The sequence below is a fragment of the Pleuronectes platessa genome, chromosome 5 (assembly GCF_947347685.1).
Source record: "Pleuronectes platessa chromosome 5, fPlePla1.1, whole genome shotgun sequence".
Taxonomy (NCBI): domain Eukaryota; kingdom Metazoa; phylum Chordata; class Actinopteri; order Pleuronectiformes; family Pleuronectidae; genus Pleuronectes; species Pleuronectes platessa.
The window spans coordinates 20,733,057-20,760,871 of NC_070630.1; the positions used below are offsets into that span (position 1 = coordinate 20,733,057).

At 41.1% G+C, this 27,815-nt stretch overlaps 1 protein-coding gene across 2 annotated transcripts; it reads right to left on the minus strand.

The window, feature by feature from the left end:
• Positions 1 to 406: 406 nt before the first annotated feature.
• On the minus strand, positions 407 to 27,815 carry LOC128439866 (kinase suppressor of Ras 1). 2 transcript variants are annotated; one of them, XM_053422344.1, is made up of 19 exons: positions 27,707 to 27,815; positions 24,913 to 25,047; positions 14,517 to 14,664; positions 13,738 to 14,062; positions 13,092 to 13,255; positions 12,941 to 13,007; positions 10,959 to 11,042; positions 10,799 to 10,860; positions 10,430 to 10,542; positions 10,120 to 10,294; positions 8,551 to 8,608; positions 8,099 to 8,153; positions 6,955 to 7,188; positions 6,680 to 6,876; positions 6,399 to 6,495; positions 3,918 to 4,051; positions 3,691 to 3,822; positions 3,187 to 3,322; positions 407 to 3,079 (listed from the first exon to the last, which is right to left on the minus strand). In XM_053422344.1, the coding sequence occupies exons 3-19, from the start codon at positions 14,623 to 14,625 to the stop codon at positions 2,933 to 2,935; spliced, it is 2,289 nt and encodes a 762-aa protein (XP_053278319.1). In that variant the 5' UTR covers positions 14,626 to 14,664; positions 24,913 to 25,047; positions 27,707 to 27,815; the 3' UTR covers positions 407 to 2,932. The 2 variants fall into 2 exon arrangements, with proteins under 2 accessions (XP_053278319.1, XP_053278318.1); XM_053422343.1 differs by lacking the exons at positions 24,913 to 25,047; positions 27,707 to 27,815 and adding an exon at positions 20,810 to 20,967.

The window sequence follows — 27,815 nt, forward strand, 5'->3', positions numbered from 1 at the left end:
TCAGGCAGTAAAGGCCCCTGGTAGCTGGCTGCAGTAAAGGTCATTAATCCTTCCTCCTTCATGTTTGTGGGTGGGACTAAGACCAAATTGTAGTACATATCAAATACATTTTACAGTTTGTCATTTAGGATAGTTCATCTCTTCTCTTAAGCATTCTTTTCAAGTTGAGAATGTTAATGTAATCTTTCCTTCTTTTTTTCATATTTTGACAGGTAAATGCCCATTTTAGTCTCATGTGTTTGGTCTTGATTTAAATTGGACTGGGTCAGTCTGTGATGTTCAAATGATTTTTAGAACCTGCTCTTATGGTATGCCGTTGCATCCATGACAACTGCACATGCAGGTCTTATTGTGATGAGTTTCGATCATTTCAGAAATATGAAAGCACAAAAAAGCCGCTCAGAGATTCTTTGGAGATCAGTTTTAATGTTTACAGCAGTTCAGAACAGAAACTTCAACAAATCCTGTACAAAAATTATCCCACCCCACCCCGAGAAAAAACAAACACCAATCAACTGTCAACAGTTTACAGTGTCTAAAATCATATAAATATGAAAGAAGTACCAATAACGAATCAAAAAACAGCACTGTATATTAAATACAACCTCTAGCTCTTTATATACATATATGCATTCGGTTAATGCTTGATAACGTTTGACTGGCTTCCACTGCATTTGTGAAGCCCAAAAACATTCAGACACAATCAGTGAGTGTACTGTGTAACCAAACACTTTGTTCACTTGAGTGATACAGAAACACACGAGAAATGCGCACACACACACACACACACACACACACACACACACACACACACACACACACACACACACACACACACACACACACACACACACACACACACACACACACACACACACACACACACACACACACACACACACACACACACACACTTGTGGCAATATCACACTTCTCTTTTGTATTGAACAAAACCATTATTTGGGCGCTGTCAATCTGAACCACTGAATCGTTAAGTGTGCTAATGTCTTAACATCTGAGAAGCTGTTTTCTGTTCAGCGGTAGAAGGTGTTCAGGACATAAAGATGCAGAAACCACATCCTCTCGAGATCACATCAGTTTGAGCGTCTCCATTATGTGCTCTCTTATGTGTATATCTAGACTGTATACCACTAACTCCAGGCTCTGTATTACTAGGTGAAGCAGCAAGAGCCTTTGTGCAGAAAACCTCGTTCCTCTTTGTTCAATAAATGTCTCGTAACTTTTGTGGAAATGAAAACATCATTACTTTATCTTCTTACATCACAAAACATTCTTGTAATGAAAAAACAGTTGGCGAGGGAAGTCATTGCAGCAGAACATGTACTTTTTCTAGAGGTTTAATGAATCAGTATCTGCAATTAACAAGAAACTATGTAATAAAAAAGAAAATATCTTTTCTCAATGTGAAAGGATCTGGTTAAAACAAGGAATTGAGCCAAACGTTTTTGTCATGGTGGTAATATGCAGTCAGCCACAGTAAGAGACTAGAGTTGTGCAGCCAGTATTTTTCCCTATTTTTTTGCATGTATAAATACAGCAGCTCATTTACATGTGGTAACTGATGCTCGTGGTCTGTACCTGACTAAGACAAGTAAAGTAATCTTCACAATTGTTTTGTCCAACGTCAATTTCTGCTGACAGCCATCTGTATTTTGAGCTGCTTACTGAGCAGCTGCTGTCTAGCGTGGCTGTAACATGATCAACTTTATATTCATATGAATGACACATTTACTCATTTGTGTATTTTAACACTAGAAATGACAAATCAAATTTACCAGTTTTTATTGTATGTAACTTGTTAAATAAAAAGAACTTTCCTAACCTTTGTCTTTTAAATAACTCTTTACACTATCTCTCGTCCTCAGTTTCGATTGATCTATATATCCTCTTCAGGAAATCAGCTGTCTGATCACAGTCCCTGGATCAGTACATTCTTGCTCCTATATCTCAACTGATTGTTCTGGCTTCATGGTGACTTTGGTGTGTGTCAATTGAGCCTCGTCAAACGATGGCAGGCTCTGTGGCTAATGTATGTTACACTTGACAACTTAGTGTATCGAAAATTAGCCAAGACAATGTGGGCAGAATAAATATAACATGAATCAAAAAATCCTAATAATTTAGTCAGTATTTGCTCAAATCCAGTGTCAGTTTTAAAGAGCACCACTGCCTCTCAGCTGCTGTATTTGTACATGTATGGACAGTGTGCATGCAGGCCCTGATGGCAGTGATCTCTCAGACAGTGATGACGATCCCACGACCTACACCAGGAGATGAACGGAGTGAAGAGACAGAAATCAGGAGTGTTGGAAAACAAGCGAGCGAATAGACAGACAGGCGTAGACGGAGGAGGAAAAGCAGGTTCCAAGGGAGACCGCGGAGATCAGGCACAGCAGGAGCAGGCAGGTGGATCAGTCGGCCCCCAAGAGGAAATGACAGAGGGGAGAAATAAGGAGAAGTGATTCTCAGAAACATAAGAATGAGAGTTACTTCAGACTGTGAGAAACACAATGAAAGTGTCTGTTAAAAAAAGAGAAGGACATGTAGAGAGCAGCAACTAAAATGTAATCTGGGATATAAAGAATATGACAATTTCCCCAAAATACAACACAGCAGTCAGATTAGAGACAATCTTTTATAGTACTTGATACTCAGCAGGATAGCTTCATATTATTCACATTTCTTTTCAAAATCCTATTTACAAAATTTCCATTTGATTTATCACGTATTGGTACTTTTACCTGAACCCACCTCTGTCTTCATGCTTTCGTTTTTAAGCGTTCATAACAGGAAAATGCGGATTTTAATGATAGATTTATTACTAAATAAAATGATGTAGACTCCCCCTTTCAATGTTGGTGCGATCGGTGTTGTGGGCAGGTTAACCCTGGATCAGGAATACACATTCTTTCTATGATTCATACTCATTTGTCTTCCAGAAGTGTCCGGGGTGAGACAGTCTGCGGTTCAGTTTGGGAAGTTTCTCCAGCATGTCTGTCAGCGTGGTGAAGGTGGGTCTGCCGTCTGCCTCAGGGGACCAGCAGGCAGACAGGATCTCCTGTTGGGGTGGAATACAGAGAATTAATACGTGAAACAGTAGGAACCAGGATGCTTTAAACACAGGCCATTTACTAGCAAGCAACTGAATCATGTTAGCAGACCCACCGTGACCTCCTTGCCCAGGTTGGCTTCTGCCAGCACCTTCTTCATGCCCTCATTGCTGCCCACCAGCCAGATTTTAGCCTCCACAGGTTGGTTGGTGATTGGCCAGTCTCCGGCCTGCAGCTCGTACCAGATTGTGCTGAACAAGACACAACGTAAAAGTCAGGTCGGGAAATTTGGCGACAGTGAAACCACCTCATGAATCAGATTCTCCTTCACTGGATGTTACATCAAGTTAAGGAGACACAGGGAAATACAGCTTTCAGAAAATGTGAATATCCAGTGAGGGATACAAGTTGTAGAACATGAAGCTGAACTTGTGAAGTCACACATTCAAATGACTGATGGGACTGCTTTTTGTCCTTGATTCAAATGAATGAAAGGGAACCAAAGGTCATTAGGTCAAATCTTTGTGAATAACCTATATTTCCCCCACATTCAGCATGAAGTATAAGTTAAGTTTCCACCTAAGCCCACTGTTTAAGTGTTATGAACATCAGTCAGTACCCAAATGCATAAACATCTGCAGCTTTGGAGAAAGGCAGCTGGTCCTCCTCCACCTCTGGGCTCATCTGCCGAACAATCTCTGGAGCCAGGTAGTAGATCCAGCCCCGGGGTATCCTCAACACGTTCTTCCTTCTAAACACACACGTGAACACACACTCAGTACATGCAGTTATGAAGATAGCAACTGATCCAGCAGTATTTGTAGTATTCCTTTGCTTGACTCCTACCTGCCTTCCTGTACCACGCCAGACATCCCGAACAGGCCGAAGTCTGTGATGACAACCTTGTTGGTGTCGTAGAAGACGTTCTTAGACTTCAGGTCCTTGTGGATGATGCCTTTAGCATGAAGATAACCCATTCCCTGTAGAAGAGAAGGATTTCCTTAACACAACATAGTACTTACGAGGATGATGAGTCGTTTCTTTGTAGGAAAGAACTCTATTCATATCACTTAGTTTTCATACAGTCTTTCAAACCCTTTTAAGTGGCCCCCATATCTATTGCCATTTGCAGGAATCTCAGAAGATCAGATTGTTCACTTTGTTAAATGAGGAATATGGAGCATCTCATTATACTCAAGTATAAGTTTAGCAATTAACAACATACGTCATCATTTGACTTATCAGCGCCAAAATTATCATAGGTGTCAGGGAGAAAAGAGAATGTGTAAGACACCAGTGTTAATTTCGTTGACGAAGACGATGACGAAATATATTCGTTAACGACCTTTTTTCCATGACGAAGACGAGACGAAGACGTAACGAAAACGAATCTTTGAAAATAAAAACTATGACGAAATCTATTTTAATTTTCGTTGACGAGACGAGACGAGACGAAAATGTTGGTGGTTGACTAAGTCACAATAATTTTTAAAACATCATCGTATCAGGCCGTCATGAAGTATCAGTAGCGGGCGAGTGAATCTGTGTGTGTGTGTGTGTGTGTGCCTGTGCGCTCCCAGATAGCGCTCCGGTCCGTAGCTCCGCCCCCCGCCTCGCGCACTCGCTCAGAGAGACACAGTGAAAACAGAGCGCGTTCTCGTGGAGCAGCCTCTCAGTGACCGACTGCTTCTTAACTATGGAAACAGTGAAAACACAGAGTTTCTCTGGTCTCAGCTGGTCAGAGATCAGCGCCGCAGCTTCTTCATCAGAGCAGAAGCTGCAGTTGGTTTGTACCGATGTTCAGTTTCTGTGTCCGGCTCCAGTCTGACCTGCTCTCCCTTTTTGTTTTCACATTTAAAATTAAATATATATTTTTAAGCTATTAGGCTGCAGCTATATGTTTTTATAGAAAAGAAGTTTAATGTGGCTATTAAATGTGACTAAAACTAGACTAAAATGGAATTAGTTTTCGTCGACTAAAACTAGACTAAAATGGAATTTGTTTTCGTCGACTAAAACTAGACTAAAACTAAGAAGGATTAAAATGACTAAAAGGTGACTAAAACTAATATGCATTTTCGTCAAAAGACTAAGACTAAGACTAAATAAAAAAAAGCTGCCAAAATTAACAGTGTCTATTCCAAAGAAAGAATGAAATGGCCTCTTTGTGGAGGTGGAAATGTGTGGTTGTGGTCGACTGCAAGAAACATTGAGATTGGTTCAAGATTTGGGATCCAGAAAGAAAGGGTTCACCTTGCTGCGTATGTCCCTTCTATTTTCTTCACTCTCCCAATATTTAAATAATCTAATATAATAGTAACAAAAATAACGACCTCCTTTTCTTTTGTCATTTTTACCAATAATAAACATTTGACCATACTGGATTCTTGATATTGATATTTAAGGGTTGATAAGATAAATAACATGATGACTTACAAAGTGCTCTTTAAAATATAAATATACTCTACTGACTGTTTGAGAACTTTTTTACCACAATGCCCTGTTTCCATTCCTAAACAGGTCAGTAGTAACTCAAAGGAGAAAGGACAGGAGCCATTGAATTCTAAACAACCGCATTTATCTCATGGCATCTATGTCCTGTTATCAGACAACATACTGTGAATGCTGTGTGATACATCCCTACACTAAAAAACATCTAATGGTATCTGGCTTAAATGCACTGTTGAGGTAAAAAGATGAACTTTGACTTCAAGTCCCATAATGCACCACAAGCAGGCCAGTGCAGGCTGCTCATTACGACCTGAGTTGGAACACCTGCGAATGGAAGGTCACTCTCAGCAAACAGAGATAGAGAGGAAGGAGAGAGCATTCAACTAATGGTAAGACTTTTATTTGGAAGATTAGTTAATATTGGAAGTGCTGCTATCGTCATTAATGTAAGGATGTCATGTTTGAAGAATTGTAAAATAATAACCAAGCAGCCTGCATATCAGTTTGCTGGCATGCATATAAGTTTGGCTTTTTGTTTAAGTGTACTTAGTTGTTTGTTCAATTTATATTGATGTTTGAATACTGTGCATTCATTCATTTACGTACACTGTAAAAAAGCTTTACTTGATTCGTTGGATTGAAGTTGTTTGAAATATTTGTATATCTTGTTCTTTTTGTGTTTTGAAGGTTTTCAACCTGATGAACCAACCAGCAAACAATTAACAAATAAGTTTGCCATTGCAAGTTGGGCAAGAGTTGAAGAAAAAACCTAGGACCTCGACATGCACATTGTTATGTAATACTGAGTTTTTTCAAATGATCACATGGGATTTAATCCATCCCACACAGTCTGACAGCAGCTGGAGTGTTGCTCACCTTCACGATCTCCTGTGCAATCTGTCTGGTTTTATTGATGTCCAGCATGTGACCTCTTTCCCTCACAACAGAGTAAAGAGTGACACCTTTACAGAAACTGCAGACAGAGCACATGGAGCCCTGTCAGTAAAACTGAGTTCAAAACTCCACATCACACATAACATGTAAAAACATTGTGTGGCACAAACATACATGTGTGACTGGAACTGTACTGGAAATATTGGGAAACATCAGAGTGGATATCTATTTGATTTCTAATCTGATGAGTCATGCGGCTGCACCTGGTGATGATGGCGAGGTGGGGCGGGGCCATGCAGGCGCCCATGAACAGGACCACATTCTCATGCCGGGTCTGCCTGTAGTTCATCACCTCCTTCTTGAAGAGCTTCAGGTGATCCTGGTTGTTCCCGTCAACCTCCAGGAGGCGAATGGCCACCTCGCCGTGCCAGCGACCCTTGTGTACCTTCCCCCAGCGACCCTGTTCAGTCACATTAAGTCAAAAGTGTCAGCTGTGCTGGACCCGAATGTTGATAATGTATCCCGTCTCCATCTTTACCTTCCCAATAAGCTCTCCCAGCTGCAGCTGCTCATATGGGATGTCCCACTCCTGCAGGTAGATGCTGTTCTGGCTGACTTTACGAGAGATTGGGCCCCTCCGGCGGCCAGCGGTCTGACGACATATGGCAGACGGCAGGTCCTCTAGTCCGTCCTCATCATCCTCCTCATTGGGATAGTTGTTATTACTGTTGCACCGGTCAGCTTCTTCCTCATCCTCAGCCTCCTCCTCCTCCTGAGACACATGGCAGAATTAGGGGAATGAACACAGACTTTTAGGGCGTCTTCAGTTTTGGTTTGACATTGAAGCGATACATATTTACATCCTGTCGTCACTTACTACGTGGGCTGCATCTACCTTTACACTGATTGGTTTGTAGACAGGCGAAAAAGTATGAATGGAGACTGAATGATATTCCTTATCGTTGCCACTGCAATATCATTATAGTTTGACTACCAGTGAAATGAACGTCTTCAGAGCCTGTGGTAGCAATTTGTCCTCGAACTTGATTAGAAAGAAAAGCCACAGAGGCACCTGAGGAGTGATCTTATGCAGGGAATAAAAAGTCAACTGTCTAGACAGAACTCACGTTGTGTGTGGTTTATTTCTCCATTTCTCCAGCTAACGAACAAACAAAGTAATGGCATTGACTGTCTCTCTCGCCCTGGTAAAAAACAATGAACCCCTTCTTGTGCCTGGCTGCCTATGCCAACCTACCCATGTAAATATATAACCACCTGGTGCCCAGCACCTTCAAAACAAAAGCATAAACCACCAAAACTAACTAAAATAACATTTCTAAAGGCCTATTCTAACGTGTTAAACAAAAACTAAACACTACAGAAAACAGTAAATAGCTCAAACAGAGGCAAATATTATATTCAATCCTGCGTGTCTTCGTTTTTCTTCTATTGTTTAATGCTGTCTCAACTTCCTGCAACTGGTCCGAAAGTCTGAACTACCAAAACAAATAAGTGTAGTGCAGTTAAACTGAACCATGGATCCAGACTGAGACCACCTGAGCTTGTCCAGTTTGCTCCACTGCAGAGCGCCGGCAGGACAGTCAGTGGCACATAAAGACTTGTCAAACAAAGCTAATGATTCAAGCAAATAATGTTTTTCACATCTTTTTGTTGATACCCACCCTTTCCTGTTCTGTGGCAGGTCGCTGCGCCTCAGTGACGCCCCCCTGAGACACTCTGAAAGAAGATCAGAAGAATTAGCAGTTGACAAAATCAACGACATATTATCCTGTATGCGTGTAAACAGTATACAAAAGAGACTGAACAAGAGACTGAACAATAATAGATATTCAATATTGATTCTGTTATTAAAAATTTTACAACAAAAATGTCCGACTAACAAGTTAATGATTCCTAAATTTTTTATTTTAGTATGGTGTCAGAGACAGGCCATTTCACAGGGTAAGAACGAACCTTTCAGGGCCATCTAGTGGACAGACTGTAATGAAGACAATATCTAAATGACCTTTGACTTATACACATATCAGTGATAAGCTAACAGCTGATTATGTGGCACATGTAATATGTAGTGGATGGAAGTGTTTTACTGAGTATCTGTATCAGTGTCTCTTACCCAGACTCATGGCAGCTGCCAGAATGGAGAACAGCTGTATGTGTGGAAGCAGGAACATCTGTTGGAAAATACACAGAGCTTCAGAGTACCACACTTATACAAGAGTAATGCTCATCATTCACAAATGCTGCTTATTGTCAATACTTTACTGTTTTACTTCGTGAATGAATTTCAATCAAAGGATACAGCTTACTAGTGTGGACACCAATGAGCAAATTACATATTAAGTAAGTTTTTGAAGTAAAAAGACAAATCAAGGGGACGGCTGAGAGAGAATGTCACAATTAACGAGCCATCAAGGGGGATGGATTTTTGGTCGTTAGGGTTTCCACTTACAAATCCCTTGCTGCACATGTCTCTCTCCTTCAGAACTAACAAAGCATATTTAGGGCTCTCTCTCAGAATTGGGACATTTCCTCAAGCCATGTAAACATTGAGGTACGGCGAAGGTTCATCCTTCATCCATCCTTATGTTGTCATAACTTCCACTGTGCATTCACCACCAAACTTCTGTCTCATGATCAGAGTCCAAGCCTGAACAGCTCTATGTGTCATAATTTTATTTTTTTAGGCAAAAGGCAAAACGCATGCAACGCTTCAAAATGCATGTGCTCAGGCCCACTCGATGCTGCTTTGCAGTCGTAGAAATTTTAGAAATTGTATTTTATAGTTGGTAGTTTCAAGGGTTGCGCAATCCTGGTCATATTTTTTAATTAATTTAAATTAAATTAATTTGAAAGAAAAAAAACTACTTCCTGCGCAGAAGCGGACTGCGCAGGATTAATTTAATTTAATTTGATTTTTTTAGGGCCCGAGCACTGACAGGAACTGACAGACAGTGAGACCCGATTGAAATTGTAAGGATTATTATATATTATAAATTATTCTATCTCTTTATTATCTCTTGAATGCAGTTATTCTGAAAGTCTGAACAAAAAAATTACCGGTTATACTGCAAATGAACTAAACCTTGGTTCAGGTTGTTCTGGACCAACACCAACTCATTTGGTCTAAATAATAGATCATGGATCCCGATCGTGGTCAGAGACACAGTTCACAATTATTATGTTGGTTAAACTGAAAAGTCCACAGGTCCGAACCTCATACCTTTTTGTTTTTTGGCTCACATTTTTACAAATGCTGTGTCAGTTTCTACACTTATGTCTAACTTTGTATGGGTCTTCTTTTAACAAAGAGCATAAGCACCCCAGCACAAAACCAAATATGCGGGCTACTTTAATGGCAACATTTTAAACATTCAATGCAAAATTAAAACATAATAAACCTGTACACTTGACAGTTTATTACGTCCGCTTGGCTAAAGGCAGTCATTATGGTTTTACAGAGGATATAATGGTCTGTTTCAGAAATGTTGGTTCATCTTTATGGTTATTCTATAGGCTGATAAACTCTACTGTGTTGTAAAGTGAGATGTTTGAATCTGCCAGTTTAACCTGTTCAAGACTTACAGACAGGGTAAACCAGCTGCTCTTAACCGTGAACCCTGCTGCCATGACACGAGGCCTCGGTGTACTGGAGTGACACCGGTGACAAGGCAACCGTGCTCACCTGGGAAGTGGAAGCGGTTGTCGCAGGAGCCCCGCGGTGAGGCGTTGGCTGGAGGGGTGGTGCTGACACTCGGGGGGTTACTCTGCTGGAGATGTGCTGGGGAGGAGGGTGTGGAGGAGGTGGCTGACGAGGGGTTACTGCTCGAATCCACCTGGTTTAAATTGGGGGCTGGCTCCTGTAAACGCACACACAGTATGTTTTCAATGCACTCACCTTATCTCTTCTCTATACTTCTAATCTTTACCTGAACAAGCATCTTGAGGCCAGAGCTGATTTAAAAGCATATAAATGTAGTAAAATCTCTTCTTACTCTTTTGGTTAATGCCTTTGGTAAAGTGCCCCACTGCAGTGGGATCTCCGCTATGAGATCGATGCGATTATTGATGTCTGATGGCACTGATTCAGCCCTGCGCATCCTTGGCACTGAAAGTCAGATCAAAGCATTAACGTGATTTTACATCAGCAAATGTGTTGAATGTGTTCGATAATGTCAAATAGTCACTCAAGAGCATAACACATAAAAATCACGACTTGCTACAGACTAATGATTAGTCCACAGACACAACTGACTAACTTGAGATGTTATGGTGAAACACAGCAACACAACACAACTGAATAAAAAAATTGGAAGAAAACGATAAAGTGAATACAAAAAAAAAAAGGTGATGATGTTGCTTACATGTGAGAAATGAGATCCGACATGAGGGAGCATCTTTGGTGCATTTGTTGTGGCACTTTAACCTGTGAACACACGGATGATGACGTGCACTGATGACACCGTAACATGCAGTATTATGATCGCACAAGGTGGGGGGGGGGTCATATCTAAGATCTCTTACTTGCAGTGCTTGCACTTGACACCAAACATCATATTCTTGTGACACACTTGGCACGTCTGGGAGAGCCAAGACTTGGTTGAAAACCTGAAAAGGACAGAAGACCAATGGACACCTATCATAAAGACACTGTCCTCTCACATGTGATGAGGATTTATACACATTGTGTTTTGGGCCTTATAATTCTGCCCCTGAGGCTATTGTGAATGACTGATCAAAGAAATGATTTTACATACAATGCTAATGATTTGGTGAGTAGTGACAGACTGGAATTAGTTTGATTTGTCTGATTCCAGCATTTATTCATTGCTACAGTAACATAACAATACTTTGATATCCTTATTGCTTTATGGTTGATTGATTTTAGTATTTTTTTTAATGTGATATCTAGTGAAATGAGTTATTGCACCCGAGTTTGATTTCTTGTCTGGTTCCTTTTTTGGAGTTTGCGGGACCAATTGTGTTTATATTTTGTCCATCTCTCTATCTCATTCTTGTTACCATTATATATTAAGAATGACTTATGTGAATGTCTACAAATTTGGTACAAATATTCAGTTTGACTCAAAGATAAACTATTACATTTTTAGTGATCAAAGGTCAATGTCACTTTCAGCTCATAGGGTGATTTCTTTCCCTTGTGAACTGGATATCTTATTTCATATTAGATAAACTTGTTCACTTGGTGACATAGACGACTGACTAGAACTTCTTGACCAGTTATTCTGGTTGTGGACTCAAAGATGACACATTTCAGTGGTAAGTGGTGAACTTATATGAGTCTGGAAATAAAAATGTATGCAGACTGAATCTGAAGACCACTTTAAAATCTGACCCTCAGTTTAGCAGTGATGCTGTGAGAGGTTAACGTCTGGAATTAATGTTGATCATTACAGGGGCTTTATTAATAAGCAACTGCCAAATTCACAATATCAACTTAAATTGTAATGATAATTTCAGTTGCCAAAACGATTAACTAGAGGTCCAGTGTGTAAGAATTAGGTGAAAGGGATCTATAAGCAGAAATTGAATATAAATATAATATAATATTTTCTTTACGCTAGAATGGGGGTTTGTAAAAAAAAGCTGGCCTCAAAATGCAACCAAATCCTTTTCATAACGCAGCCATGTCACACAGCTGGATGCAGAGGCAAGATTCATATTATTACCTTCACAGTCTGGTAAAATAAACATTGGGTAAGACCGAGCACTCTGCAATGTTCACATTCCTGCGTTCTAACAACACGGATGCCCGTACTCCGCAGAGGTTCATACCAGAGGGCTCAGAGCGAGGGCTCAGCGAGTCACGCTGTCTGCCCCGCATCCACTGTCTCAGGGAGTTCACAGGAAACCACAGCAACGATAGCAGAACATTCCAAAACAGTTTGTGGGCCTGTTTGTTTGTACAACTATCCAAGAGACAGCTAATTTGTCCCTGTGGGTTCATCTCAAACACATCACAGAGACTACTGAAGAAAAATGGCTGATTTACAGCTGTAAGGATTTTACACTTAAATGTCAGTTAGTCCTCCTCAACCTGCTCAGTGTCCTGACCTCGTGAAGAAGATCTGGGAAGTCTGGGAAGTCGACCATAATCGGACAGGAAGAAATTATTGCGACTTTTGTCCAGACCTTAGAAATAATCTTAATGAAACTACCCAGACTCACTCTTTAATGGTTGCATCCTGTCCTGAGGTTGATGGCAATACTTTTTCATTGCAATTATTTCTACCTTGCTTACTTTCACGTTTAAACAATATTATATCATTACATCATGTGTAACCTTTCACACCATGGACTATATATAAAGATTGATGTCAAGACCGCTCCCCAAAAGTGAAGCCAAAGCCTCTTTTCGCCATCTGGTGGCTGGTTTCAGTATAGGACATGGACCAAATTAAAAGGTCATAGATGGTTTCTACAGGAACTATCACTTTCTTTACTCCAGACAAGGCAGGCGGCCTGTTGAGGCGACGGTGACTGACCTGTGTGTTACGGCCAGGCCAATGTCTCTCCTCACTGTCTGAGGGGAACTTCTGTGCATGGTCACATCTGCGAGGAGCAGAAAAACACAACAGCGAACATGTGAAAATGAAACAGATCACACAATAATCCAGCACCAGACTCTTAACTCACTGTCCAGCAGGCTGGGGACGGCTGGCATCATGTATGGGGCTGAGGCGGGGACAGGGCCGGGCGTCCGGGCAGACAGCAGCGGCGAGCGCAGCACCGAATCCTCATGACTGTTCCCAGATCCGTTGATGTGAAGGGCAGCCAGCACTTTGTTCCTCTTACAGTTCCTGCAGAGACAGAGAGCAGCTGGCACTTAATGCAGGTTCTCAGATACTGCAATCCACTTTATCTCTGGGACACAAGTGAACTTTGCAATGCAAACCACTGACAGAGAATGGACATGTCAGAAGTAAAATGTGAACATTGGTGTAATACTGGTCTTCCTCCACTAAATGACATCTATCCATCCATTATCTACACTTCTTAACCTTCAAGGGACACAGGAGGAGCTGTAGCCAATCCCAGCTGACATTGGGTGAGAGGTGGGATACACCCGGTCACCAGTGCATGGCCAACATATAGAGACAATCAGCCATTCACTCTTATATTCACACCAGCAGTAACTTTAGAGTGACCTAACCCCAGTCTACATGTCTCTGACAGCGGGAGGAAGCCAGAGAAAACCCATGTTACATGGAAATCTGCCTGTTCTACTAGAAGATATAAGTCATAAAGACATGACTGTAGTATTAATAGTAGAAAAACTCACTTGTGTGAGGCAGGGTCCTCGATGCGATTGGCCAGCTGCGACTCCTGACTCTTGCTTTTCGAGATGATTGGGAAGAGCTGCAGCAGCTTCCTTGAAGGTAGCGGTGACGTGTGGGAGGCCCTGGCAGTGCGCGTCTTTGACGTTTGGGTGGCCGGAGGGGAGCTTGGGTCCAGGGTGAAGACATCGGGCGTTTCGTCAGGTGACACGTATGGTCTCTGACTGTCTGAACAAGGTGCCACTGATATGGAGATGGAGTGGCCGCGGGGACCAGAAGGTTGCGGAGCCGGCTTGCTAACCGGAGGGAAGGCATTACTTTGGTCGCATCCTGGGGTCAAAGAGGGAAGGCCACATATAAGCAACAACAGGAAAATATATATCTGCAATAATTCCATTAAAAATTGAGTCCAGTTTACAAGTGATTTAAAACAACATTATACACTCTACAGTATAATATGTATTGCATACTAAAAGACCTTATGAAATCTGGGTCTTCCACTGCATTGGAAGAAACCAGTGCGATCCCCCACTCACCCAGAAACCCTGCTGCAGGTGTTTGAAAGCTGCTGGGCAGAGAAGACTGTTGTATATGAAGTTCTCACAGTTGAGCTAAAAACCACCATAAAGTATCACCTTGTCTGACAAAAGGAGGCGGGGTTAAACCGCTCTATAACTTTATTTCTGGAGATGTATGAATCAAACGGTTTTATCAGCACAGTCTGGATCACCTTGTGTGAATTACATGCATTTAACTACAATCTAGTCCAGTGTTCTCTGCACACCTGTTTCATCGGCACTCTTCAGACAGGAGAGGGCAGCCGTGAGGCGAGAACGATCCTCCGAGTTGGAGCCCAGGCGTCTCATCGTGTCCTGCAGCTCAGAGCTGGACATCTGCAGCAAACCGTCCAACGAGAGCTTCCGTGCGGCAGCCTGCACAAGGACAAGGAGGACATGCATCCGTCACGATCATATGTATTCAAGTTGTAACAAACTGAGGAACCAGGGGGGCAACGTCACAAACACAGGAAACACAGCATTTTCCAGTGTTTGTTAAAGTTTAGCAAACTGCCACAGATTCTGATTTATAACTGCAGCCTCATGGGTCATCATGGAAGTGGAACTGGGATTCTGACACTAAACTGTAAGAGGCTTTTCCCCAGTTCCACTCCTTTCACCTTCAATGCTGAAAGACACACACCCACAGAGCAGAGAATAAGACACAATCCCTGGAGTAGGTGTGAACCCTATATACTATACATGTCTTACACTCAGTATGGATCATTTGCATGCAGCAACAACAAAACCTGCTTTTCATGAGACCCAGACTGAAGAGGACGTCAGCACAGTGTGGGCTGTGATTGAGCCCCTGGTAGATCAGCATGGAAGCTGTCACTTAGCTGACATCATAACAAGTTATTGTAGCTTCTCGGTGTAAAACCACCACATGTATAATATGTTCCACAACCATGCAGAGTAAAGCACCACACAACAATGCTGGCAAGAGAACAACAATGAATGACAGGGTTTATTAGTAATTCAGAACGTATGAGATGCATGTATCTGTAAGAACCAAATAAGTATCAATTTGACAGAATATTTGCTGATTTTGACTTTATGTGTGTTTCTTGTCTCTGCATGGGATGCAAATAGTGAACAGCATAGTGTAGTGTCCTGTAGCTTGTTCTCTCTCCCTCCCTCTCTCTGCAGGTATCTGTGACTCCAGAGCTGCAGGATCCAGATCTGTCACTACCTGACCATTATTATCACACACATAAACAGTCACACAGACAGAGAGAGAGGTATGACAAGGATGTTGTGGTAAATTAGATGATAAGGGCCAACAATGGTACCGATGTGCTGAAAAACAAAAACATGTGATTTCTGCATCATCATTTTCACGTCATATCCTGCGCCTTGCATTCTCCACCCAGTGTTTCCTGTAGTTAACATGTATCACCGAGATAATCTCCTGCTCTGCTTCGTATATGAAAGGCAAACTCTGGAAAATGTTGGGACACTTGGGTGTGGACATCAGTTCATGTCTGATAATGTCTTTACTGTACCAGAGTGCTGTCACCACACAAGACCAACATGCTATCTTATAAAGTTGACTAACATCATAGTTAATCAACAAACTAAGACAATCCTCACTTTTCTAATTACTAATTTCATCCCCTTCACTTTCTTAGTTTTACATTCGATGCTCTCTGAGATACGAACAAGCACAAATCCTGAACCTGTATCTACACCTGTGTTGACCAACTATTCAGCAAGTTGCTCAATGACCATCCACTCAGACTAAGTAGAACTGTCCAATTGGGCTGGAAAAAGACGTGGCCCTGTCCTGCTTCTGATTGGCCTGCTAACAGCTTATATGAGTCAGGCTATGATGCTAACCAGTGCTGTGAACCTGACAGGGCTGAGGGGAGAGTCACTCAGGCCCACAGCTTGTTGCAGCCCCTGGAGATAAGTTCATGTGAAACGCGGAAGCAGAGGTCATCAGTTATCTGCTCTTGAGAACGCATTATTATTGTTTAGAAAAATTAAGTTTAAGAAATATTATGAATGTTGCTGAATTCATTTTGCCAACCATTTGTCTGCTATACAAACCTGCTTCCACTAAGGTCAAGAGTTCACTTTAGGAATCAGCTGATGACTTCAGATCTTGTGGTGTCAACTGACCGAGGATTAAAAAAATGCAGCCAGATGAAGCGGAGCAAAGTTATGAAAGGTTGAAAATGTCAGTTTTTCCATTTCCACTCATTGGTCATCAAGAAATTGACATTAAGGAGAACCAGGGGCAAACCTTTCAGTTGACTCTGGATGTCTTCCTGTAAAAAGGCTGAGCCATGACTGTGAAGGAGCTGACGGAGGGTTTATCTGAGGCAGGAGCGGTGGTGCATTGTTGCAGCGTTGATCCAAAAGGAAACTTTACCTCTGACCTCTTCACAAAACGCCTCAAGTCTGCAAATAAACATCTGCATGTGTCAGACTTATTTTGGAAAAGAATGCCCAGGACAGATGAAGTTAAAAAACAACTTTTTGACCACCCCTACTAAAGGTGTGTTTGGAGAAAGAAGAAGCAATAAGAGCTGAATGAGTGCACAAACATTTGCACAATTCACAATTATCCTTCTCTTATTTTTAATATCATAAAATAGGAAGTGAATTAGAGGGTTTCTTCTAAATGCCATGTTTTCATTCATAAATAAAGTCTGTTCATATTTAAAACAAGACATAATGGGTCTAAAATGTGGCGCAGGTGAGAATTGAGATGTAAAAATGTTTCCTTGTATGTCGCAGGACAAGCTTCAACAGAGATAATCAGAGTGGAGAAGGGAGGACATTCTAACGTCTGACTTATCTTACACAGAAAAAAAAGGTATTAGAACCTTTTGGATTTACCTGTTTGGAACAGAACTAGATTTAAGGAACACGGCCCGATTTAGATTTTATATAGTAAAGAAAAAACATCTTTGACTTCTGACTTGATCCGCGACTGATTCCCAGAATTGGCTGGCAAACTGTGAAGACAAGTTTACTCTTCACCGCTTCTAATTTACTGGAATGTGTTTTCTCAACCTTCTGTGTCTGGTGTGTGTGTGTGTGTGTGTGTGTGTGTGTGTGTGTGTGTGTGTGTGTGTGTGTGTGTGTGTGTGTGTGTGTGTGTTTGTGTGTAATGAAAAGAATAGGGAAACGAATTGGCTTAATCGCTTAATATCCCGGCAACTGGCTGCTTCCTACATTGTGTCCAGTGTCCATGGTAAGTGACAGGGACAGGCTGGGTTATGTGAACGATGGGATTTATCTGGGAGACAATGTTGTCGCTGAATTTGAGATTTTCCCCAATTAAATCAACATATACAGCCTTAATATTCAGATAGTATAAATGTTTACTCACACACATATATATATATATATATATATATATATATATATATATATATATATATATATATATATATATATATGTAGTCAACAAAACAGTATCCCACATGTTTTAGTTTGAATTTGATTGAATTTTCAATTTTAGTTTTTTATTTATTTAATTGAATAAAGTTTTGCTAAATGTTTACTCACAACAGCCACGCTTACTGATAGGCGGGGGCTGCAAATGAAAATGACACCCTTTGCCGGACAGCATATAAAGATGGACAGCATGACAGCTCCCCAACTGTGAAGCCGAAGCCTCTTGATCACCACCTGGAGGCCGGCTGCAGTACAAGTCACAACTCTGGCTTCTCCTCAAATGTCAAACTACACATCAAATTATATTTTTATCAAAGATTTACAGCTGAGATTGTTGGGTTAAAAAAGGAGGTCACCTTGAGTGTGAATCAAACCATTGAGTTGAAGTAAATGAAATTCCCTCAAGGTGTTCATGAGAAATCATGTTCCTGAGAATGGGTCAGATTGACAAACAGTAAACAAAAAGCCTTGCACCAGGGGTCTCATTGACTCTGACTGGTGTGTTAACAGCATGCTGCGCAGTGAACCTGTGGCTGCTCTAATTTAATACATTTTCTGTTTCTTAATTAGCTTTAACAGTGATTTGATTATGGCCTTTAAATGCTCTTTAAACTGTAGCCATTTGTAATTGAAAGGTGCTAACATTAAGCCGAAATTCGCTGTTGTGCCATAAGACACCAAGTAAAATACTCAGTACATTGGTCTGTTGACTGACACACTATAATAACAGGATAATTATTACTTTTAGTTTGTGCATTTTTGAGGAGGCAACTAGAAGGACACCTGGAGAACGCATACCTCCACCGAAGGCTAACCCTTAATCTCACCATGTTAAAGAAAATGTATTGGGTTCTTCCCTGGGTCATGCCACACCCCTGAATAACATCTTCTTGAAATCGGTTCATAATCTGGTTGACAGACAGGACTGACAGATAGCTATGGAAACATAACCTCCATGGTGGAGGTAATTATTTATCCATTAAGCCCTGTTTGGATTAGACTTTTAAATTCAGGTGCATCAATAGAAGTGTACAGAGGAGATAGATGTTGTATGCACTTCCAAAATCTATTTAATGGTTTCAATCCTTAGGTCAAGAGGTAGATGGATGAGTCAAAGTGTGAACTATCAGCCCCTTTGTCCTAAAGCTAAAAAAACTACATCGACTCTAAACCTGCATTTTCAGCAAAGTGTTTCCTCCACATTCATCAGAGGGTTTCACATTCACACTCTACTAGCTAGCATTTGTTCATAATAAATGTTTTAGATCTTGAGTGTTGTAGAAACACATTTAGAGTCAGACTCTGTGCAGGGAGCAAGGTCCTGCCGATCCAGACACTCGACCAATCGTGAGGCAGTCTCAGATGTCAATCCTGACATTTCACCCTGTTTTTTGAGCATCAAATAACTATTTAAACCCAAACTTTGCACTTGAACAGACATTAATGCGATTTGAAACTTGACCTAAACAAATACCTTAAGTGACAGACACCATCTTTGAGAAAAAATGTATATGCCATATACTTTGGCATGTACTGCAGCCAGCCACTAGGGGGCATTTAAGAAAACGCTGCTTCACTTTCAGCGAGCTGTCATGTTGTCCATCTTTATGTACAACCCTGCATTCTAACCCATTAGAACTCAGTAGTCATTACTATATTATAATATGAGTAATCATTCAATACAGTAATTCTTTACTACATTATACTCAGTAGGCTAATTAGTGCATTATTACAGGGGTACTCAGCAATTAGAAGAGAGACAGAAGAAGAGTAGTGTTAGTATTTCCTTATACTAACTAATTAGGAATTTTTACTCCAGACATTTTCCTCTCACAAATACCAGGCACAGTGTAACTGCTATAAAGTATAAGTATTGCATTCATAAAATTCACCTGCATGTGTGGAGGACTGTACCGATAACTACATGTAATAATGTAATAATGACTTCTGCATGTTAGGTGACTGTGTTGACAGGAGCTGCGGAGGGGGTGAAACCATAGCAACATGTTTGCATGCATGTAGTGCATGTTTACATATGTTGTTGACGACCGGCTGCTGACCAGAAGTTCCAACTTCACAGCAGCTCCTTGACCATGTGCCTGACACTAGCTGGGGTGCTTCAAAATAAAAGCACAGTGCTTCAAATTCCATTCATTTCATTATAACAGCACTTTATTTAACTAACTAGGACTTCTGTATTGGCCTGAGAAGTGTTTCATCCCAGCCCTGAGTCAACATGTTCCATCAAGTCCAGATGAGTGGAAACTCATTTTAACAGCTACTTGTTGATATACAGTAAATATGTTTTTATTTTCTTGATACAATGATGGTTTCCAGTTAACTCTGCCTCTTTAGAAAATAAAAAAATAAAAAAGGTAAAAAACTGTGTTCACACATTGTAATGTTGATGCATACCAATACCTGGGAAGTGCCCGGGCATGCCTGAGCTGCCTGTGCTGAAAGTGGACTAAAGCCCAAAACTGAAATGAAGGAAAGAGGGAGAAGCTTCGACAGCAAGTTAGGACACTGACTGCAGAAGAAATTATAGGAGGAGAAGACTTCTTTTTACACCATGAAGGTGAGTCCCACTGAAAAAAGCCACAACCAAAACACTGAACCCTCCTTTGACACTAATAAGTGGTTTCTAACACAAATAGAAAGAAACACACAGTAAAGCGCACACAATGAATGAGAGGGCTAGAGTCCACATTAACAGGCATGCAGGTTTTGGATATACTGTACGTCTCTCCACCTCACATGCAAATACAAATCTGTCCTGAAGCTCACAACTGGCAACACTGACACACACAACCCAAACAGTTGAACAAACACACACACACACACACACACACACACACACACACACACACACACACACACACACACACACACACACACACACACACACACACACACACACACACACACACACACACACACACACACACACACACACACACACACACACACACACATATATATTGTAAGTGCCTGAGACAGCAGCAATGAGGAAGTGAAGGAAACACCTTTCCTGACGCTGTGATCTCACGCTACACACTCTAAACTGGCAGACAGACACAGTACATAGGATGGGATTGTACGTTACCATGTGGTTGACAGTATCTACTAGACACTGAGGTCCCTGCTCTCCTAATTTAGGCTCTGTCACAGAATAATCCATGAGCGCAGCAAGCTGCAGGGAAACACACTGACAGAAGCCAACAGATCTTCCCAGTGCCGTTATTACACTCCCTATTTTGTTTCCTCCCTCCCTCTTTCTTTCTTATCCCCTCCCCTCTCCCTCGCTCCCTCCCTCTCTCTCTCTCTCAGCAGGTCTTTCAAGATAGTGATTCCAGTCAGACTTCCTGACATGTCAATGCTGGGCTTCAGGCGGCCAGTGGCGACCGACCGTGGGGCGCCATGCTCCCTCTGGGAAAGAGCGGGTTCATTTACTTTGGAATCTTATTTTAGTTACATCTTGGGTTTAACAGCTGGGTGTGAGGTTTGTTTAGTGAGCTGCTCTCTAAATATCTGTGGGAACTGATAGTGAGTGCCTCTCCCTTTGTTTTTAGTTGAGTATTATGTACGCTATACTTTGGAATGACTCAGGGTGTCTGTGGGACCCGGAATCTTCTGTTTGACAGTAAAAGCTGATATGTAAGATCGACAAGCCTGGGTCAGCATTGTTTCAGGGAAAGACTGAAGAGACGGATCCACAGCAGGTGCACAGTGTATGATCAGTCTCAGCCTAAACTGAACAGAGAGGCAACTGCACCATGTATCCTACGTTCTCGTCACTCTGTTATATAAATATGAAATAATGAGCTAAAGGTTCAGTGTGTAGAATTTAGTGACATCTACTGGTGAAATTGCATGTTGCAGCTAAATAGCCCTCACCCCACCCTCCCCTTTCAAACACGAGAGAGAACATGTCGCAGCCTTCAGTTGTCATAAACACATAGAGAGGAACTGCTCCCGATGGAAATGTAAAGTATTAAATATAAAGGGCACATTCTAAGTTAAAGAAAAAAAACAATTCATACAATTGTCTATGGTGCAGAGGGAAGTTCCAGAAACATTGTGTTCATCCTACCTGGCTGCATTTTAGAGTCAATGTTTTTTATCAGATAAAACTGAATTTACTGTATTAAATATAAGTTTTAATGATTTAATGAACTGGTGTTTTTTTTTTCATACATTGCAGGTCTGTTACGCAACCAACACAATCCTCAGACTCAAGTTCACAACCGCTCAGCTGGATATCAAGCCTTACCGCAACAAAATGAACATTGTGCTTTTACTTTGAAGACAACTTGCCAAAGAAGTCGCAAAGGTATGAATGTTCTTGCCAAGTGGTGACCGTTAGAACACTGCCCCACCCCCACTGACTCCTAGAGTGCTGGTCATCTGCTTATTCAATATTTATTAACACACGCACACGCACACACACGCACGCATTGTGTCCATGGGTTGTTCACTGCTTTAGTTAGATCAAAAAAGGGGAACTTGTATCTCAAAGGAGTAAAACTAAGGAATATGACATAAGATTTTCCATTTCTTCATATTGTAGTGAAACAAATTGCTGAGTCAGCACAGATATAGGGATGTGCTGTTGAGATATAGGGAAACTTGTTGGATGTATAAGCTTCAGGGGAGACTCAAATAGTGAAGTTTCTTTCGTCATTTCTTGAACACATGTATATAAGTTGAGGGTTAGGTTTGCTGCTTTTATTTCGTTTAAACATAGATTTGTGCACTGATTCCTCTGTATTATCATATGAATTTGGGCTGCAACATACAACAACTTGTTTATTGATGCATTGTTTAGCCAATAAACTGTCATAGAACAATGAAAAGTGCCCCTACAGATTTTCCACGAGACAGAGGTGACATTATCAGATTTCGTGTTTTGTTTGGATTACCATTCAAACACACTGTGCAGCACCTGACACACGATTTCCCTCATGCAGTTCATCAAAACACTGCATGATCTTATTACATGCAATTATGCAGAGGAACAGCCTCCAGCCACCATCATGACCGTCAATCACTCGTTATTATGAACTGCTGATGTCATGTTAATATTGTGCGAACATGTCTGATCCCAGCTCCGTCCCTTAGGGCATTGCTCCGCTCTCCCACAGTAATGCATGACAGGAAGGCACATGCAAACCACGGATATGCAAATATGAATTTTATGAAAATAAAGATCAACAACCAATTCATTGCTTTCTTATCTCCTGAATCCTTATTCATATTGTTCAGAAGAGATAGAAAGAAGTAACTGGGTAATACTATTTGAAAGTTCATTGTAACTTCGAACGGAGTATAGACGTTAAAATGACCCTGCTTGTGACCTCTAGAGGCAACAAAGTCCATTACACCTTACAAATCTAAAGGGTTTAGACAACAGCCTACTGCTTACACACTCTCTGCTCCCTGACAAATATTGAATAGCTTAGATAGAAGATGATAGAAGCTAGAAAAGAGGATGTGCTCACAAAAGCTCCCCTCATCTTCAATAAATTTACTGAAAACTTGACGAGGCGCAAAAGAGTTCCATCACTGGGTCCCAACACAAGCAGTGTAAATACGAAACGTACCCACACGATGCATTTAACTGAGCTGAGTAGTCACACACATTTATAGCTGCTAACAAATAGAGCCTACGCAGATGTGGTCAACGAAAGCTGACAGCACCCTGTGTCACCTATTATAATCTTCTTCTGCTCGGTGACCAAACATTCCTGCAGCCTGACTCAGGGTGAAGCTCGCGCCACAGTCCACAGAATAACCACTCGTACGGGTCAGGGCTGCAGAGTGGGAGCAGACTCCAACCTGAACCAGTGAAACTAACACCGGTGACACATGAACAATGCCGTGGTTCGTTTTATTCATCAACCGAGCGCAAATTAGGAGAGGTTATATTACAGTGTTGACATCACAAACCAGCTTTACTTGAAACGGGGGAACTGCATTCTGTTGAGTTGAGGAGTTGTTGTGCAAAAACACGGCAGCAGAGCAGCAGCAACTGCGTCAGTGGTCTACAGATATCTTCAGACATTACACTGAGTATATGGATTGTATCACATGTTTTGCCAGCGTTGAGAACCCGAAACGACCTGTGTTGAGCTTAAAACATAAGAAAATATGACTAAAATATGACTTGAAGTGGAATTCAAATTGTTCATGAATTCTTAAAGTTGGACACTACAGTAGCTTCCTATCGGTACGCTACGAGACCAGCGTGGCCGGGGCTAGCTGGTTAGCATGCTAACTTGGAAGTGAAGTAACATTGGTACTGCTTTGCACAGCTGAAAGCAGGAGGTTAAAGTGGGTGAAGTTTGATGCTGACCTCAACATTTCTGCTAGATAGGTGAGTAAACAGCTGATACCCACCGTTAAGGTACCTAACATACAGCGACTCTAAGCCCCATTTGGTTCAAATATGAGCCAATAAATGATTGGTGGACCGGTTTTGTGGGGCCAAAGACAATTCTACCCTCATACTTCATCTGAGTATTAGCATTTTATGTTACTTTGTACGTAGCATAAAATGCTAACATGCACTCCTGCTATATTCTACAGCATTTACTATCCGATGCCTTGACAATAATTCAGTTAATACAGATTTTACATACAACAGCTTCAGTGATTTTGTAAATTATGACACACTATTATCAATTTAACCACATAAAAGTATATAATGAAGTTATTATTTGTTCCACCGCTACCAAATCCAACATTAAAAAGCGCTTTATACACAAACACCATAATGACGATCCAATATAGAGTATAACACTGTAAAGGGTCTGCCTTTTATTTAAGGTACAAGTATGACCTCAAGATCTTTTATATAAATCAAGTGGTTTTTTTGGGGCACTTGTTCAAAAATACCTGAAAACTTCTTTCACCAGTAATTAAGAATGCATCTTTTTGGAGAACATATAGTAAATGTCTAAAACTTTAAATGTTTTTTTACAAACAGTTTCCTCCTTTCATCTATTTAATCATTTGGAACACTGCACATCAAGAATCATTACTAAACGTGTTGGATTTAGCCAGAGGGAAAGATTTCACTCCGTCTGTTGTCCTTGGCCAGATGTTCTATAGGCAGCGGCACGAAAACAACCTGCATACAACGGAGTTTGAGATCGCAGAACACAACTAACTCTCAAAGTTGAATTGAAGGTTCACTTGTGGTCCTACCTCAGTGTCCTACATGTGATCCTGTGAGGTTTGGTAAAGTCCAGCTGCTCCCATGAGGGCTGACGGTCCGCCTGAGAGTCTCCTGCACTCTGCTGCTCTGTGCCTCGGAGCCCACCTGTTGCTTCCTCCTCAACACTGTGTCAGGGAAAAAAACTGAGTCACCCTGAGGCACAGCTCCAACCCTCCTGCCTCCAGGGTTTCTGTGCACTATTGTTTACAAGGAGCTATCAAATCTGCCGAGCTCTGTGTGTATCACACAACATTAGTGTGTGTGTGTGTGTGTGTGTGTGTGTGTGTGTGTGTGTGTGTGTGTGTGTGTTTTTTGTGTGTTTTGGTATGTGCAGAGGCTGGTTTGGGTGTGTATAAATAGCACACTGGGGAGGGACAGAGGATTGCAGTGCAGCTGACTCAACACATTCTAGTTTGGGTGAGTGCTCATCACGCAGGGCAGTCGGGCTGGTGCTTTTCAAAACATTGCAGGACTCTGACCAGCCAGCACACTGCAGCGCATAATCACCAGACCTCGTTACAACAGGGAAAGAATTCACTGAATTTGAACTTATCCAAGGTGGTGATCAACAAGCTGCGTGATGTGTTTTCACTGCACAGGAAAGAAGCTTCCAACAGTACAAGATGGCACCAAGATATTAAAAAGATCAATACTACTGGTTACCAGTGACTGTAGAACTGGAGCAAGGGTTATATTAACAAATTCTGTCAACGATGTCACACTGTATACTACTACATGGAAGTTATGAGTGGGCAGTGGTGACACATCTGGATGAACACAATCAAGTCTTAAAAGTTTTTATTTGTCACGGTCATGTTATAATTCGATGGCTGTCAACCTGACAGTGTCAAACAGTAGGGGACAACTAAAGCTGCTATGATTAGTCCATTAACTGGTTGGTCAATTGAAAAATCTGCTTTGCAACTTCTTTAATAATCAATGAATTACTTTAGTCATTATTCAAGCAGAGATGCCAAATAGTCTTTGGCTCAAGCTTCATAAATAGGAGCAAGAATCTGCCTTCATTGTCATACATTAAGTGTCTTCATGGTTTGTCAGACAAAACAAGCAGATGAAGACTTTCATACTGAACGCATCATTTCACAGTATGCTGTAATAGTTTATAGTCTGAACGATTCATCAAATAAATCGAGTAAATGATCCACAGATTAAGTGAAAATGAAAAAAACTTCCAGATGTAGCATGAGCCCAATTTTCTTACTTCCGGTCCCTGTACGCTTAGATGCTAAATCTTCCCATGTTTGTACCTGCATGCTTGATGCTAAATAAAAAACAGAACACACTAGAGAGAACCCTCTCAGAAGCCGGCAGCTCTTACACAACAGATGACGTCTCCAACTCCTATGTTCAGACAAAAAGTCAAAGACATTCCAACAATATTTTCAGACACTCTTTTTTCTTTCAAACGTTTGAGCTGCCATGTAACTATTTAGACTTCTATTGAGTTAGGGCCTCTGATCAGATTTTGTAGTGAGCTGTGCATTCTGCTAAATGATCTTTATATAAATCATCCCTTCTCTGCGTATATTGTCTTTCTTAGTTCTCAACATATGTGTTCAACATTTCCTGTGCCTGTTCCAAACCTGTTCTGTGTTTTCTTTCGTCCTGTGTTGATTCTTTGGAGCTACTTCAGAATTAGTCCTTGTTAGTCCTCCTCAAACAGTTCTACAATATACTACCACTTTTTATTGTTTGTGTGCTGGACGTGGTATATAAACATTTTTTTATTGTAATTTGTCGGAACACAACCATGGTTTAAAATTGCATAATACTCTCCAAGGCATTGTTTCGTATTATCCCATACTGATTTGATAGTTTCACTGGCTGGTAGTAGGATTTGGGGCATTCCAGAAATACCCAGTCACAAATCATCATGTAAATAGTAAAGTGGAATCTTTTACCAGTCTGTTGTTAATGTTTCAGTGTGGATAGAACGTTGGCATCAGTCAGGTAAGAGGTAAGTCTAAAAATGAAGGCCTCTAAAAATATTTCTGTTCAAATCCCATGTTTTCATATTTTTCAAACTTTGATATTGTTCCATTTTTTATCTGGAATGCAATGTTCAATATCTAGATACTTATTGCTCCTGGCCTTGTCAAACAATAGAAGACAAACATGTTTCCTGTCTCTAAATGCCATTAATATGATTTCCCAAAGGGCACTAGAATTGGAAAAAGTGAAATATTCTCAAAAGAGAGAGATATTGAGGGTATGATAAACCCTTTATTTTGTGCACCTAGTGGAAGTATCTAAATGTGTTTCAGAATGATTTTTTTGCAGTGAGCAGGTTACAACGCTATACATGGAGTGATGTTCATGTTGAAACGCGTTCACACATTGAATTCACCCGCATCTGTCCTCACATGTTAGAAAGAAAACACCCAGCAAGGACCCGGTTCAGGTCTGCTGTTCAGCTTAGAATACATTTTACCAACTGTCATTTTGAGCATGTAATTGTTACACTGAACATCATTTTCAATAAAGTTATTTGAATATATCAACTCTAATCAGTGTTTGAGAAGCTGCGACCCACAGAGGTAGATATAATAAGGGAATAGAATTCTCCTCAGGTCTTGCACTCTTCAGATTTTAGTATCTACAACTTGCTGCTGCTAGAATACTTACAGGAGCAAGAAAACTGTTGTAAATGTGTTGTCCCAGGTTCATCCATTAGAGAGTAAAGACTGCTACACTCATCACCTGCAAGCGTCTCACGGCTGCTTCAAAACATAGATTCATACTGAGCACGTGGAGACACAGTACCTGTATGAACTGTGGTGAGAGATCCAGGTCTCAGGTATCGAGTCAGAGCTTCAGGTCTCTCCCGTTCTGGTACCTTCTGCTTCCACAGCAAGCTGTGTCCACATGCACT

Excerpts from the sequence above, each read along its gene's own strand:
- LOC128439866 (XM_053422343.1), bottom strand. The coding sequence starts at position 20,884 with ATGGATTATTCTGTGACAGAGCCTAAATTAGGAGAGCAGGGACCTCAG. Across the intron at positions 13,256-13,737 it reads GAGGACCCTGCCTCACACAA|GAACTGTAAGAGGAACAAAG; the intron begins GTGAGTTTTTCT and ends CTGTCTCTGCAG. Across the intron at positions 6,496-6,679 it reads CACCTCGCCATCATCACCAG|TTTCTGTAAAGGTGTCACTC; the intron begins GTGCAGCCGCAT and ends CTCTGTCTGCAG.